This window comes from Lucilia sericata, unplaced genomic scaffold (genome assembly GCF_015586225.1).
Source record: "Lucilia sericata isolate MDLA Ls3-8-SP2 unplaced genomic scaffold, ASM1558622v1 Contig000810F_arrow, whole genome shotgun sequence".
Taxonomy (NCBI): Eukaryota; Metazoa; Arthropoda; class Insecta; order Diptera; family Calliphoridae; genus Lucilia; species Lucilia sericata.
Genome location: NW_023994802.1, coordinates 121,967 through 137,961, shown reverse-complemented (window position 1 = coordinate 137,961; position 15,995 = coordinate 121,967). Strand labels below are relative to the sequence as shown.

The 15,995-nt window shown below is 29.7% G+C and overlaps 3 protein-coding genes across 4 annotated transcripts; 1 reads left to right on the top strand and 2 right to left on the bottom strand.

Moving 5' to 3' along the window:
* Positions 1-6,408: 6,408 nt before the first annotated feature.
* On the bottom strand, positions 6,409-11,190 carry LOC119608236 (probable basic-leucine zipper transcription factor D). 2 transcript variants are annotated; one of them, XR_005231806.1, is made up of 3 exons: positions 9,159-11,169; positions 7,524-8,976; positions 6,409-7,367 (listed from the first exon to the last, which is right to left on the bottom strand). XR_005231806.1 is itself a non-coding variant. In XM_037962563.1 (2 exons), the coding sequence occupies exons 1-2, from the start codon at positions 10,434-10,436 to the stop codon at positions 7,621-7,623; spliced, it is 2,634 nt and encodes an 877-aa protein (XP_037818491.1). In that variant the 5' UTR covers positions 10,437-11,190; the 3' UTR covers positions 6,409-7,620. The 2 variants fall into 2 exon arrangements, 1 of the variants encoding a protein (XP_037818491.1); XM_037962563.1 differs by having other exon boundaries at positions 6,409-8,976; positions 9,159-11,190.
* Positions 11,191-11,517: 327 nt separating this feature from the next.
* LOC119608237 (beta-chimaerin) lies at positions 11,518-13,731 on the top strand. Its single transcript, XM_037962565.1, has 3 exons — positions 11,518-13,009; positions 13,066-13,171; positions 13,245-13,731. Exons 1-3 carry the CDS (start codon positions 11,827-11,829, stop codon positions 13,402-13,404), a joined length of 1,449 nt encoding a protein of 482 aa, XP_037818493.1. The 5' UTR covers positions 11,518-11,826; the 3' UTR covers positions 13,405-13,731.
* Positions 13,732-13,913: 182 nt separating this feature from the next.
* LOC119608238 (serine/threonine-protein phosphatase 6 catalytic subunit) lies at positions 13,914-15,729 on the bottom strand. The gene is made up of 5 exons (XM_037962566.1): positions 15,437-15,729; positions 15,237-15,365; positions 15,026-15,184; positions 14,744-14,898; positions 13,914-14,368 (listed from the first exon to the last, which is right to left on the bottom strand). The coding sequence occupies exons 1-5, from the start codon at positions 15,599-15,601 to the stop codon at positions 14,065-14,067; spliced, it is 912 nt and encodes a 303-aa protein (XP_037818494.1). The 5' UTR covers positions 15,602-15,729; the 3' UTR covers positions 13,914-14,064.
* Between the last annotated feature and the right edge of the window lie 266 nt (positions 15,730-15,995).

The following is a 15,995-nucleotide window of genomic DNA, read 5'->3' as shown; positions in this document are numbered from 1 at the left end:
AAGGAGTCACGTTTCAAAAATTTGTTGCGATTGCAAAGGGTGAACTGAGTAAGTGAGCTAAGTTTTCGGGAAAAAATATAAGAAAGTTGGACTTCTTCTATGTTGTTGCGGAATGCGTTATCCGCATAATATATGATTTGAACTCTTTGTTAAAGTACTGTGAATTTGGAACTTAAATTTGAATTTTAAAATACCAACGAATTATTTTACTTCATGGTTTTTGGCTACATATTTACGCGAAACGCTATGGATTTTCTGATGTTAATTTAATAATGTATTGGTCGACAAAATCAAGTTAAAATCTGTGTATCACGTCGGATTGGAATATTTATAAAGAGATGCATAAAGAGTCACCTCTGTTTTGGAAATATATAATTTTAGTCCTTTCAAACGAGAACACTTTTGCTTACAATTTGATAAACTTAAATCTGTAATAAGCTTGTCTTTGAATTGAACTTCATACTCCGGAATACCTGTATCCCTAATTTAATTGTAAGGCAGAGTATTATTTGTCTGAAATAAAAACCATTATTTCAGTACATATACAGGAAATAAAAATTACAAATCACGCAGTACTTTACTTTATAAAAGTTATACAATAAATTTGTAGGGCCTAGCTTCTTCCTGATAAACAACCGAAAAAATAAAATTCAAAAAGTCACCAAAAAATTTGGGATTATTGCACAAAAATTGGAGATATTTGTACATACATATAAAAGCAGAATATTGTTTATTCATGGTTTTTTTCGTTCGTCTTCGCGGACCCCCTAGGATTTTACTACGGACCACTAGGGGTCCGCGGACCCCCATTTGGGAACCGTTGGTCTAATCTATAGTCTAGTCTACGTAACGTTTAATCTGTTATCAGTTTTGTTTTTATAAATAAGCTGATTTTTGTCAATCATGCACAAACAATTTGAGATTTTTTCTAAATTTTTAAAGGTTTTCTGGAATTTTAGATCATATCTCCATAATTTATGGACCGATTTGGCTGATTTTAAATATAAAACTTCTCATTGAAAAATTTGGATCCCGGATATATTTTGGGCTTTCAGAAAATTGATTTCAACAAACATACAAACAGACGAACATAGCTTAATCGACTCCGCTATATAAAAGACTTTATCTATAGACTTTAGAGTAGTCTAATAACATTCTTATGGTCTATTCTATTTACTAATCTAGGGACTAGTCTTTGGTCTAGTATAAGACCTGTTTAGTTTATAGACTACTCTATTCTATAGTCCATAACGAGATAATAGTCTAGTCAATGAACCAGTCTATTGACTAAGGGATATTGTTAAAAATTTGCAAAAAAAAAAAAAAAAAAAAAAATTGATATGGTACAATTGCAATCAAAAAAGTACTATTCAAATCGTCACAGACATTCTTTGTAATCTTCTCCATTTAATGTAACTCAGGTTACACTTTTGTAGTTGTTATTGTTTCAATTGTTTCTTATAGATCATAGCACAACTTAGGATCATATATTCAATTTTTTTCACTATATATAGCTTTGACACAATGTTAATTATTATTTTTATTAACTATTTATGTCATTTATTTAAATGCCCTTAAACATTTGTTTAATAAAAAGTCAATGATCTTCATTATAATTGAAATAAACGTAGAATTCCGAATTTAAACTTAATGATAAATGACTAATAGTGTCATAAAGGATTTAAAATATAAAATTTATTAACATTTTTAGTTCTCTCAGATCTACATACATATGTGTGATCTTCAAAATATAAATAATAATCCAATAATGACCGGTTAAATTCGACCTCATTAAACACTACATCTACAAACATGTCATATCAATTAGGCAACATTTTTGAAAAAATTAACAATAATAATCTTACAAAGAAATACAGTAATAAACAAAATTGAACGTACATTTTACGGATCTTAATCATAAACTTTTATCAACTTTGTTAAATGTTTATGAATAAGGCAGTAAAAGTTTACTTTAGTATCTCTAGAATCTATTACGCATGTAAAAAGATCCAATTAAAGTTCAATTTCCTCTTCCCATTTCCTATGCGTCATAAATAAAAACATTTAATATTGTGAGTAGGGAATAGCGTAGACTTAAACTTATGTATCTATTACATAATTTCCAAAATTAATCGAAAAAAACAAAAATCAAACGGCAATTAATCGACTTCTTAATATATTTGTTAATGAGAATTAAACATTAAAAACATATAAATAGATATAATCATTATAAATAAACATTTTTAGCGTAGGTGTGTACAAATATGATGTTTTATCTCTAACAAAAAAACGGTTTTTTTCGAAAAAAAAACTAAACATGAATGAAACAAGTCAAGAAATTAAAAAATTACCATAAATTTCTAAAAATCTCACAAAATTCTACAGATCAGTAGCAAGTTTAATTTTGTTGTTCAAAATTATTACTAAAAATTATAAATAACAGCAAAAATTATGTGATCACTAATACGTATTACCATTTTAAAAAGGAATCTCTAAAATCTGCTTAAATTCATTATGGCGTGATCACTCATATTTCCCACCAAAAATTTATTTTTTATATGAAAATCAAAAATCGCCTCTAGTTTGTTAATAAGAGTTCCTACAGCAAAAAGAACAATAATCTGTGATCACTCCATATTTCCCACCAAAAATCGATTTTTATATGAAAAATCTAAGAAATCTATAATCGCCTCAAGTTTGTTAATAAAAGTTCCTACAGCAAAATGGACAATAATCTGTGATGACTCCATATTTCCCACCAAAAATCTATTTTTATATGAAAAATCCAAAAAATCTAAAATTGCCTTTAGTTTGTTAATAAGAGCTCCTACAGCAAAAAGGACAATAATCTGTGATCAATCAATATTTCCCACCAAAAATATATTTTTATATAAAAAATCCAAAAAATCTATAATTGCCTCTAGTTTGTTAATAAGAGCTCCTACAGCAAAAAGGACAATAATCTGTGATCATTTCTCATCAAAAATCTATTTTTAAATGAAAAATCCAAAAAATCTAAAATTACCTCTAGTTTGTTAAAAAGAGCTCCTACAGCAAAAAGGACAATAATCTGTGATCAATCCATATTTCCCACCAAAAATATATTTTTATATAAAAAATCCAAAAAATTGCCTCTAGTTTGTTAATGAGTGCACCTACAGCAAAAAGGACAATAATCTGTGATCACTCCATATTTCCCACCAAAAATCTATTTTTATATGAAAAATCAAAAAAATCTGTAATCGCCTCTAGTTTGTTAATAAAAGCTTCTACAGCAAAAAGGACAATAATCTGTGATCACTCCATATTTCTCAACAAAAATCTATTTTTATATGAAAAATCCAAAAAATCTATAATCGCCTCTAGTTTGTTAATAAGAGCTCCTTCAGCAAAAAGGACAATAATCTGTGATCACTCCATATTTCCCACCAAAAATCTATTTTTATATGAAAAATCTAAAATTGCCTCTAGTTTATTAATAAGAACTCCCACAGCAAAAAGGACAATAATCTGTGATCACTAAATATTTCCCACCAAAAATCTATTTTTATATGAAAAATCCAAAAAATCTATAATCGCCTCTAGTTTGTTAATAAGAGCTCCTACAGCAAAAAGGATAATAATCTGTGATCACTCCATATTTCCCACCAAAAATCTATTTTTATATGAAAAATCTAAAATTGCCTCTAGTTTATTAATAAGAGCTCCCACAGCAAAAAGGACAATAATCTGTGATCACTAAATATTTCCCACCAAAAATCTATTTTTATATGAAAAATCCAAAAAATCTGTAATCGCCTCTAGTTTGTTAATAAGAGCTCCTACAGCAAAAAGGATAATAATCTGTGATCACTCCATATTTCCCACCAAAAATCTATTTTTATATGAAAAATATAAAATTGCCTCTAGTTTATTAATAAGAGCTCCCACAGCAAAAAGGACAATAATATGTGATCACTCCATATTTCCCACCAAAAATCAATTTTTATATGAAAAATCTAAGAAATCTAAAATTGCCTCTAGTTTGTTAATAAGAGCACCTACAGCAAAAAAGACAATAATCTGTGATCATTCCATATTTCCCACCAAAAATCTATTTTTATATGAAAAATCTAAAAAATCTAAAATTGCCTCTAGTTTGTTAATAAGAGCTCCTACAGCAAAAAGGACAATAATCTGTGATCACTCCATATTTCCCACCAAAAATCTATTTTTATATGAAAAATCCAAAAAATCTATAATCGCCTCTAGTTTGTTAATAAGAGCTCCTACAGCAAAAAGGACAATAATCTGTGATCACACCACATTTCTCACCAAAAATCCATTTTTATATGAAAAATCTAAAAAATATATAATCGCCTCTAGTTTGTTAATAAGACCTCCTACAGCAAAAAGGACAATAATCTGTGATCACTCCATATTTCCCACCAAAAATCGATTTTTATATGAAAAATCTAAGAAATCTAAAATTGCCTCTAGTTTGTTAATAAGAGCACCTACAGCAAAAAAGACAATAATCTGTGATCACTCCATATTTCCCACCAAAAATCAATTTTTATATGAAAAATCTAAAATTGCCTCTAGTTTGTTAATAAGAGCACCTACATCAAAAAGGACAATAATCTGTGATCACTCCATATTTTTCACCAAAAATCTATTTTTATATGAAAAATCCAAAAAATCTAAAATTGCCTCTAGTTTGTTAATAAGAGCTCCTACAGCAAAAAGGCCAATAACCTGTGATCAATCCATATTTCTCACCAAAAATCTATTTTTATATGAAAATTCTATAATTGTCTCTAGTTTGTTAATAAGAGCTTCTACAGCAAAAAGGCCAATAACCTGTGATCAATCCATATTTCTCACCAAAAATCTAAAAAATCTATAATCGCCTCTAGTTTGTTAATAAGAACTCCTCTAGCAAAAAGGACAATAATCTGTGATCACCCTAAAAAACTCTGTAAAAAATATTTCATAAAAAAACAAACATTTATTCTTTGATACAAACATTCACTAATATGTAATTGTATTTAATTTTTATTACAGATTTGTTTCCATTTCATCGCTACCATCAAAAATCAATTCCAAAACAATCTGTCTATGCAGTGAACCATGAAGTTAAGCAGAACCAAGAGGCTCATATGAAACATCAACAAATTATATATTAATTGTTTTCAAAATATAATAAATAATAATTTAATTGGTTTATATTTATATTTAAAACACTTTAATAAAATAAAATTTTGCTAAAACATGTTAATTTTGCTTTATTTTCCACTTTTAAATTCAAATATAGCGTTTTTTTCTTTTTAAATTTAACGTATAAAATTATTTTGGTCTGGCAATGCCGTCTAAAGAAATGGGCAAATTTCGTTGATGCTGGCAATGCTGTAACGACATTGTGCCAGCGCCATCTTTTGTTTGAAAAAATTTTTGTGTTGCACTAGCAAAAAATACTTTTGCAATAGATGGCGCTGACGCTTGCCCTTGACAGGGTTGCCCATTTTCAAGAAATTGGAATTTTGCGGGATTATTTAAAAATGCTATAACTTCTAAACTACTGCATTAATTTCAAAAATTCTTTCACTATACGATTTAAAAATATTATGAGCTTCTAAAAATCATTGTTTTAATATTGTAGTTTGATTATTTCTAGGAGAAACTGTTATCGAAAAATGGAATGTTAAAATTTTATGTAATTTGTTAAAATTTTTTTCTATTTTAAGTGAAATTTCATAAAATTTTAGTAATTTAATTGAAATGCTATCGAATTAGTGTAATAAATATTAAATACATTTAATTAAAACAATTTTTTAAGGATTTATAACTTAATTACTTATCCTTCCAGCCGTGTGTGTTGCTTTCCTTAAATAAATTTAAACAAATAAAATATTTTATTTATATTTTCTTCTTATTATTCAAAGTAAAACTTTAAATTTGTATTATATTATATAGACACAAAACGTAGGTAATTATTATTTGTTAATTATATTTTATTAAAGTAAAAATTTTATTATTACTATTTATAGATTATTTTTTATATTATATATATATATTTATTATTAATTATGCACTAACTATACATTTACATACAAAAACAAAACAAACAAAAATTAAAAAATAATAAGAGCAATCCTCTCCGATGCCTTCACAGTTGTTAAAAAGAAATTATATGTTTTAAAAACACTTCTTTTTTTTTCTTTGTTAAAATTAATTCTATATTTAATAAATAGTTATATGTATATGAAAAAAAGATATATAAACATATTATGTATGTATATAAATAAATTTAGAAATTATATTTTAATTGTACATCTGTTAAAGAAAGGTACAATATACATACATACATACAATTCATATACATACACATCATAAATTAACATATATTTTTATTTCTTTTTTTATTATATTTAATACAATTACAGCAAGAACATTTTTTATAAACATGTTAATTGAACAAGTTTTTTTTACTTTTTTATTTAAATGATTTTTTACTAAGAAAGATTGACTACTACTTGTTAGGTGTGTAAATAAACAAAAAACAATTATGTATAATAATAATAATAAGCAACAAAAACATAAATTTGGCCTAATGATTATATAATTTATTAAATTATAATAACTACACAAATATTTCAAAAAAAAATATAAACAAATCAACCAACTACATTTATAATTTGTTTTCTTCTTAAGGCAGATTTTAGTTAAAAAGAAAATTTAATTTAGAATTTTTATAAAAAAGGGCAGTTTTTAAGGTTCATTCAATCAAGTCAATCAAGATTTACTAATGTTGTAATCTTATTATCATTATATTGGTCTGTTATTTAATTGAACATTTTCGAGATATAAAGTGTCTTCTTAATTAGTATTATTTTTAATTAATTATTAAAAGAAGTCTGCATTTTCAAATGAGATAATATTTTTTTCTTTTTAGTAATAATTTAACGTCTGACATGTAAGTTTATAGGAGCGCAAATTTGTTTTGTGTGAAGTTTTGTTAAACATTGCAAAGTTGTTGTTTGTTAATTTCATCTCATTCATGAATTATAATATAAATTTCACACAAACCAAACTGTGACAAACACAACAACATGTACTCTTACATATCCCAACGTATTGACAATTATTATTATTATTTTTTTATTTTTTCAAAACTATGTTATTAAAATTAAATTAAGGAATTGAAAAGGAAATTATTTTTCTTTTATAGAATAAATTAAGGAATTCAAAGTGAAATTATCATAAACATTTCTATGTAATTACAGACTTAAATAGATAAATTAATAAAGAATATTATAAAAAAAATTAGTATTATTTGTTCTTGCATACTTAAAAATTTCAATACCACTCCATTAGATGGACTTTAACTAGATGAAAAAGAAAGAGTAATAGCTTAGATGGAAATAAATACATACATACAATAACTAACATACATACATTTACATACATATGTAGTAGGTTGGTAGGTACTTAAATATAATTATAATAACAATAGTAAGCATTATTAAATTTAATATACTTACATGAACAAAAACGTAGAGACAAACAAACAATTATGTAGACAGATAGACAGACGACAGGCAATCATTTAATCATTCAATGTAACTAACTGTGTCCTTACTAAAGTATATCCGGTGATGAAAGTTGATGCTGCTGCTGTTGTTGTTGTTTTTGACCTTGTCGATTTTGCGTATATTTTGGTGAATTAGGGGTGAACTGTTGTTGTTCTTTGTAAACCTCATATTCGTTTTTAATATTAACTAAAAACTCACTTTGTTTTTTCTGTTCAATGATAATGGCATCTAATTTATTATCCAGACAAGTGGGTAGACGACTGGAACAATGTAGACGTAAATTAGACGTTTGAGCATCAATACAATTTAATGACTCTCCGACTTGACGTAGATGTGACGATATAAAATCATGAATCTCAGCATCGTTATCATTCCTTTCGTTGGGTGATAGTAAACAAGAGTTTGTTGTAGGCGAGGAGGTGGTAGATAATGATGTTGAAGAGAGTGTGGAGGTGGCGGAAGAATTACTTAGTGTACGTTTTGCTGGTTGTGGTGTATGATAAGCATCATCATCATCTTCTTCTTTAAAGGGCGTCGTCGACGTTGAAGTATCCACACGTATGCGCTTAAGAACAGATACATGCTGAGCATTATTGTTATCAATGTAGTTGTCAGGTGAATTTAAATTAGATGATGTGGGCGACGAGGAATATAAACTAAATGTTGCATCCTGACATTGTGGTTTAGCTCGCATTTGCAATACACTGGGACGTTTTAGCAAAGTTTCATTATTGAATTCTTGTTCATCTGTTTGCGTTAAATCATCTGTAGTTTTATTATTATTATTATTGTTGTTGTTACTTGTGTTATTATTAAGATTATTGTTGTTATTATTTTGGTTATTTTGTACTGCAAAACTTTTAGCTGCTGTTGCAATTACAACACTTACAGATTTGGAAATTGAGTTTATTACAGATACCGGTTCTGGCGGCACCAACGCCAATGGTGGTGTTGTCGTATGACGCTTAACATCATCTTCCGAGTGTATTTCATCGACCACACAAGCATTTGTTTGACGTTTTTGTAAATTTTCTATTAAATACAAAACTATTCTCTCCAATTGTTGGGGATTTTGTGATGCTGGAACATCTTGCATAGTATTTGTGGGCACCTTAGCATTTATTATAATCGAAAATTTATTCTTCATTTCTTGTACCTTACGTTTGCCTTCTTCCTCGTCCAGCAATGTGTTAACGCAAACAAAGGAATGTACTTTATTAGTGCCTTTATCGATTTCCAAATAGCCTTTGGTGTTTAAGTAGATGAAATTGCCATTTCGCGACAATAGTCGATAACAACTTTCACCATAATCACTGTTACAATCGTACATTTGACGTAAAGCCACAATGACCCAACGAACATCGTCTTGATGCATAAAAGAAAATGGACTTAAATTTCGAACCTAGAATGATTGAAAATCAATTTAAATTGTGTTTATAAGGTGATAAGGCATTGACAATTATGATTCAAAATTTTATTCAAAATCACGTTTTAAATATTTTTACATCAAAATCGAAATATTACTTAAATCCACAGTCGTGAATTTTAAAAATAAATAATTTTCCCAAACATTCTTAAACTTACCTCGTCTTTTAAATAACCAGCTACCAAACCAATACGATTATCACAATCAATAATACGACCATCGATTAAATGGCGTGTTTTATATTCTAAACGATTAGCTTCCAAGGAGTAATTCAGTATTTTTGGTGGTCTTATAATACGAGCCATTGCCACGAGAACAATGTCATTTCCACTGACACCATGTAAAGCTGCCTGCGCAATGGCATCATGCTGCATAAGATGAGGTATGAATAAACCACTACCACCACCACCTCCATTCATGCCGTTATTATTCACCCCTCCACACATGGAAGACGACGAATTATTACGCGATCGTCTTATAAGTTGAGATACTATGGGATAATTACACGATCCGGTGGCCAAGGCCGAATAATCACTACGACGAAAACAACCATCGATTTTGACAATTTCATAGATTTTTTTGGATTCTGAACGAGTGCAAGCTCTAGCTAAACGCACAGTGAAACAACGCTTATCTGCCCGTAGTTTTTCATCAATTTCAGCCAAATAGTTTTCATCATTTTCCAAATGATGGTGATTATGATCGTCTTCATCAGGTTGGTGCGGATGAGATGTTGTGTAGGAACGATGTTGTTGTTCTTGCGAGAAGCTGGGAGATGTTGATGACGATGATGTGGAGGTGGAGGAGGATGTTTTTGTAGAATTATGATAATCAAAAAACAATGATTCAATATCACTGGGTATCAATTCTTGTCGTAACATTTCCTGATCTTCTGGATGTGTAATTTGCAGAAGATTTTGACCATACAGGTCGGATTGACAGTGACCCAACAAATGTTCAACACTGGATGATATCAACACTATTTGCCCGTGACAAGTGAGTGTTATAAAGAAACTGTCCAGCAGATGTAGTAAAGTGTTTGCCATTACATGACTATCGCCTTTGTGTAGCATTTTTCGACGTGCAGCCGATTTGCCAAATACATACTGCAGTCGCAGTCCATGGGTGGTCAAACGAAGAACCCCCGTTTTGTCTAGACGTTTTGGTGAATCGGCTGCATGTGGTACCATTTTTGCCAATGCACCAATGCTGGCATTCAATTTATCTCTACGTTGTTTTTCTGCTAAATTTCGTGCTTCACGACCATTTATAACAGTTGATGCTGTGTCTGTTTCTGAGGGCGAAGCAATTGGTGTAGGTACAACGCTAGCTGTTTTAGGGGACGTGGAGGGCGACGTTGTATTTTGCGTATTAGCCATATTTTTAACTGCAATTTTAATGGGTTGCACTAAAGTTTGTGTTGGCATAGTCGTCATTATTTGATTTGTTTCTCTTTGCGCCTTTTCCTATCTATCTGCTCTGCTCACATTGACCCCTTAACTCGTAATTTTTTATTCTTTTCCTTTTTTGTTATTGTTTATTATATTCTGTTTTTTTCGTTATTTGTTTATTTCGTAGCACTGTTCTTTTATATTATCCGTAATATTTTATACACTTTATTTATTTTATCACTTATGTATTTTTATTTTGTTTTTATTTCTCAAAATTTCTCTTCTTTCTTACTTATTCTTATTTTAATTTCTATTTTATGTTCTTATTGTTGTTTATTGTTATATTTTCAAGGTCTTCCTTGTGTGTTTTTCTCACCATTCGTCTCCCTCTTTAACGGCTGATTTAGACTCTTCTATCAATTGTTTATCTGCCTCGCCACCACCTCCTTCCATAATTTAGTACCAATACCTTTTTACCAACCAACCAACTAGCCAGCCAGCCATTCATCTAATCGTTGTTCGTCTTTTGGTTGCGTGTCCGTTTTTTTTTTTCTACTAAAATTTTACGACTCTGTTCCACTTTTGTGTTTTTATTTGCTGCAGTTTCTATTAATTAAATAAAGTTGTATTTTTTGGCAAACTATTTATCTTTCAGATTTTTATGTTACTTTCACAATTTTTCTATTAGAATTGTTTATAATAATTGTTTTTTAACTTATTTTTTATCAGCTACGAAATGGAAAAGTTCCACCGAAAATATTTGTCGTCTCAATTTTATTTGTTGAGAGATATGTTCAGTGAGCGAATTGGATTTTTGCAGAAAATGTAGACAAAAGGGAATGAAAAAATTTAGTCGTAGTGTAATCACGTCCAAAATATCAAACGGTTATAAAGTAATACCGTTAATATAAAGTAATTGCAATTTATTGGGAGAGATGTTTGCAGAATACTAATAATAAAATTACTGTCAGAAATTTAAAGAATTCCCTAAATTAATATTTTATTTTACTAATTTATACTAGAGTTTATTAATTAACATTTTGAAAAATTAAGTTCAAACTTTTTGTTAAAGACCTACTATTTACTTAATATATTGAGTGTTAAAGATGATTTATTACAGCATGTAAAAATAAACATTACAGTTACACTTTGGAGCCCTATGATAGTTGGAAAAAATAAATAAAACACATCTGAAAATTTAACCAACTATCGAATGTGATGATTTTAAACCCGCCACCAAAATATTTGGTGTCAGCTACCAACGCCGTCAATCTTTGTCGGCGCAGATCTTTGAGTCAAACAATATTTTTGCAGTATTGATATTTTATGAATAACTCCAATTAGAACAAGAAAGAAATCTTTTAATAGACCTAAAATGAGCCCAACAAATAAAAATTAATCATCACAGCCACATTAAAACGCAAGCAGTAAAATTATGTCGAAAATAAACGAACCCAGCTCTCCAGTGCAAAAGGTATGGAAGCCAGAATTGTATAAAATACAAATGGAAGCACCAACACCCAAACCACTACACTGCCACAAGTTTCTGGCGAACTCTTGTGAACAAGACGAAAAAATACCCAATTTTTATGGTACGGAATATCATGGACGTATGGGCCATTTAGAAGCTGAAGAAATATTAAAAAATAAACCAGATGGTACATTTTTGTTGCGACGTAGTCCAAGCGCTCAAGATTATTACACTTTGAGTTTACGTTTCAATCGCAAGACAAAACATTTTAAAATTTACTATAAAACTGGCAAGGGACATTATTTGCAAGAGCAATCAACACATTTCGATACAATACACGACTTGGTCGCTGATGGTTTGGTAAAGTTCTATGTACAATTGCATGCCGCCTCCATTCTACAGGAGATAAATCAACCAAATGGTAATTGTTATCAACAAAGTCCCTACATGACTTTAAATCGTAGAAAACTAAGAGCTCTTTCAAATGATTTACGCAAATCTTTGATAAAACAAACGAATTGCTCGGTTAAAGATGACGGGAATTTGCCGTCATCTGAGAACGCTAATACAACAAATGAGTTAGATGGTTGTTCACAGAGTGCGCCCGTAGCCAAGGACAATACGGAGGATACAATTTTACCGCTTGTCTATGAAAAAGCTCATGCTTTCAAGGTGCATACTTTCAAAGGTCTTAACTGGTGTGAGGTGTGTGCCAATTTCCTGTGGGGCTTCACAGCACAAGGTGTTAAATGTGAAGATTGTGGTATAATAGCCCATAATAAATGTTCCGAGTTAGTGCCAGCTAAATGTTTACCCGATCTAAAACGTATTCGCGGAGTTTTTGGCACTGATTTAACAATCGTTGCTCAACTCTATCAATGTTCCATTCCATTTGTAGTTCGTCGTTGTGTGGAAGAAGTGGAAGCTCGTGGCATGCTTCAGGAGGGTATATATAGAGTTTCCGGCTTTGCAGACGAAATCGATGCTCTGAAGTTGGCTCTCGACAGTGATGGCGAAAAAACGAATATGTCTGAATCGGCCTATGGAAATATTAATGTTATAGCAGGGACCCTAAAATTGTATTTACGCTTGTTGCCTGTACCATTGATTACCTTTCAGGCGTATCCCAATTTTATGGAAGCAGCACGTAAGTCATTAGCTTGTGATAAATATAATGAACACTGATCTATTTCGTTTCAATAGGTAATAATAATCAAGATGAACAGGTTAAACAAATGAAAGATGCTGTCAAGAATCTCCCTTTAGCCCATTATAATTGTTTGAAATTTATGATGGAACATTTAAAAAGGTAAACACTTACAATCAATTAGTGAAATATGTGATGGAAATTGTTGGATTTTTATATCAATTAATATTTACAGAGTCGCCTCACATTATGCCGTAAATAAAATGAATGAACATAATTTGGCCACTGTTTTTGCCCCCACATTAATAGCTACGCCACAACATCTTACCAATCTAACCGAGGAGATATTTATGCTTTCTTCATTAATAATGAATTGTTCACTTATTTTTAACTAAATTATTATTTTATGTATGTGTAACACACACATCAAAACGAATTTATGAACAATTGTAATATTTTTTTAGTATATAATTTATACTTAGTAATAATCTTGCACCAAAGTATTCTTTACGAGTCCCAGTTCTTCATAAAAATTCATTCAAAAAGCCACACAACCTCCATCCCTCCATTGTGACAAGATCCCACCCCCAAACACTTTTAACTCAAAGAGCATTTATTTGTACAATCAACCTTTTGTACTTTTATATAAAAAATAATAAAATAATAAGTGTATACAAATATTTTTGTATATAAAATAACTTTTGTGGGTTTTTAACTATGATATTGTTTAGTTTATTTATATAAGTATATCAAATAACGAGGGAACATCGTTGTAATACAAAAATTATTAAGTTTGGTCTTTAGTTTAGGCATCCTTCTCATTTTCTCACTTTTTTCTTTGTTTTTATTAAAAAGCCTCTTAGCAAAACAAAATACTTTTTAGTTTTTATGTTATAACATTAAATTATAAGATATGGATGTTGTAGTTTCTTTTTATTTAAATTATACAAAATTATTAAGCATTTTATGCTAAATTTATAAATGTCTTCATGTTTTTTTTTCTTGTTTCGTTTTGTTCAATTATATATTGTACATTACCTTTTTGTATACATTGTTTATAGAAAATAGGGCGTTATATTATGTGGTGGTATCACACGATCTGTTTCTGGTACGGCCACAAATATTTTAGCTGTTCTGTCTTTTGCTGTTTGAAAACTTAATATGGCTGCCACATTACCACAACGATAGCAATAGTTTGGTGCCGACCATACTGTTACTAATTTGCTATTAAACATATATTTGATGCCTTCGTTTACCAATTGATGGGCACGACATATCAATTCCAAATTATTGATTTGCATAAAATCTTTTGTGACCAATTGACCAAAAAGCCAACCAGCTCCACGCGGACTTTCACCCCTAAAAAATAAAGATTTATTTAGAGGGAGTTATACGTTAATGTTATCCTTGAGAAATTAAAAAAATAGATTTTTCTAAAAAAAATTAATTCCGAAAATTTGAATATATGTATAACATTTTCAGAAAAAATCTAGTTCTTAAAAAATTGGTAATTTTTCGAAATATTTCTAAAAAATTAAGAATTTTTGAAATTTTTGTAAAAAATATTTTGGATTTTTTCTTTTCTACAATAATAAAGAATTGTATTATTTCAACTTATGACCAATTATATGTAAGGCAATTTATTAATCCTCAATAAAACCTCGTTTCCATAACATTATTTGTACTCATTACATTTGTACTCATTACATTACTCATAACATTATTTGTACTCACCAATAATCCATATCTTCGGGATCGGACCAAACTAAATCACAGAAAGCACCTTTATAAGGAATTTCTCCATTACGTTCAATGGTACGTATTTGATCAAGCGTAATGATTTCAGGACTTAAACCTCCATGAACACATAAGACTTCTTCATCAATAATCTAAAATAAACCGTACAAATGATAATCGTCCAAACAAACAAAAACTTATAGCTTAACACCATATTACAATATTAGTTAGTTTCTTAATTTTAAAACGAAATTCGGAGTAACCTCACTAAATACTTACAGCTGCTATGGTCAATAAATCAAAAACTTTACAGCAATATTTCCATGCATTAGCATTACCATATTTGCTAAAGCACTCATCGTAGAAACCATACACCTTAGTTATTTGACGTGACTCATGATTGCCCCGCAACAGAGTAATGCGATCAGGATAACGTGCCTAAATAGAATAGACATTAGAAAAAATTATATCGCACATTGGTATTGCTAACCTTAAGTGTTAAGAGACGGGTAAGTGTTTCCAAACTGTAATAGCCACGATCTACAAAATCACCCATAAATATGTAATTAGTATCTGGTATGGGTCCACCAGTACGAAATAGTTCTTCCAAATCATAAAACTGTAATAAATAAGAGGAACATGTTTAGAATACAACGCCTTCTTTTCGCTCCAACATACAAATATTCTCACCTGTCCATGTATGTCACCACATACTGTAACTGGGGTACTGACGGGTTGTATGTTCGATTCCTCCAATAATATTTCACACACAAGATCGCATAGTTTCTTTAGATCGTTTTCTGGCAAGTATTTACATTCCTTTACTATTTCAATCCATTTATCTAAATCAGCCATTATATTTTGCACAAGAATATCCACGTAAATTTATTTAAATAAATCACAGAAATGCGTATTCTTCCAAATCGTATCAAATTTTTTTTACAAATGCTTCTTCGTAAAGTGCTCAATGCTAATCACTTGGAAATGTTATCACAATAAGAGATTGGGTATTTTGAGTTGCCATATTTAAGGGATTTCCACAAAGTTTTCTTTGATTTTTTAAATTATTTTAATGAAAAATCAACATACCCATTTATTTTAATATTTATAGTAATTACTTTACAGTAAACTCTTTAAATTTATTGCAAAACCTCTAAATTTTAGAGTCTAAAATAAGATCACTAGTGTATTTTTAAAATACAGCTGAAAATATAGCCGAGCTTATTGCCGATTTTACGCCGCTGCCGAA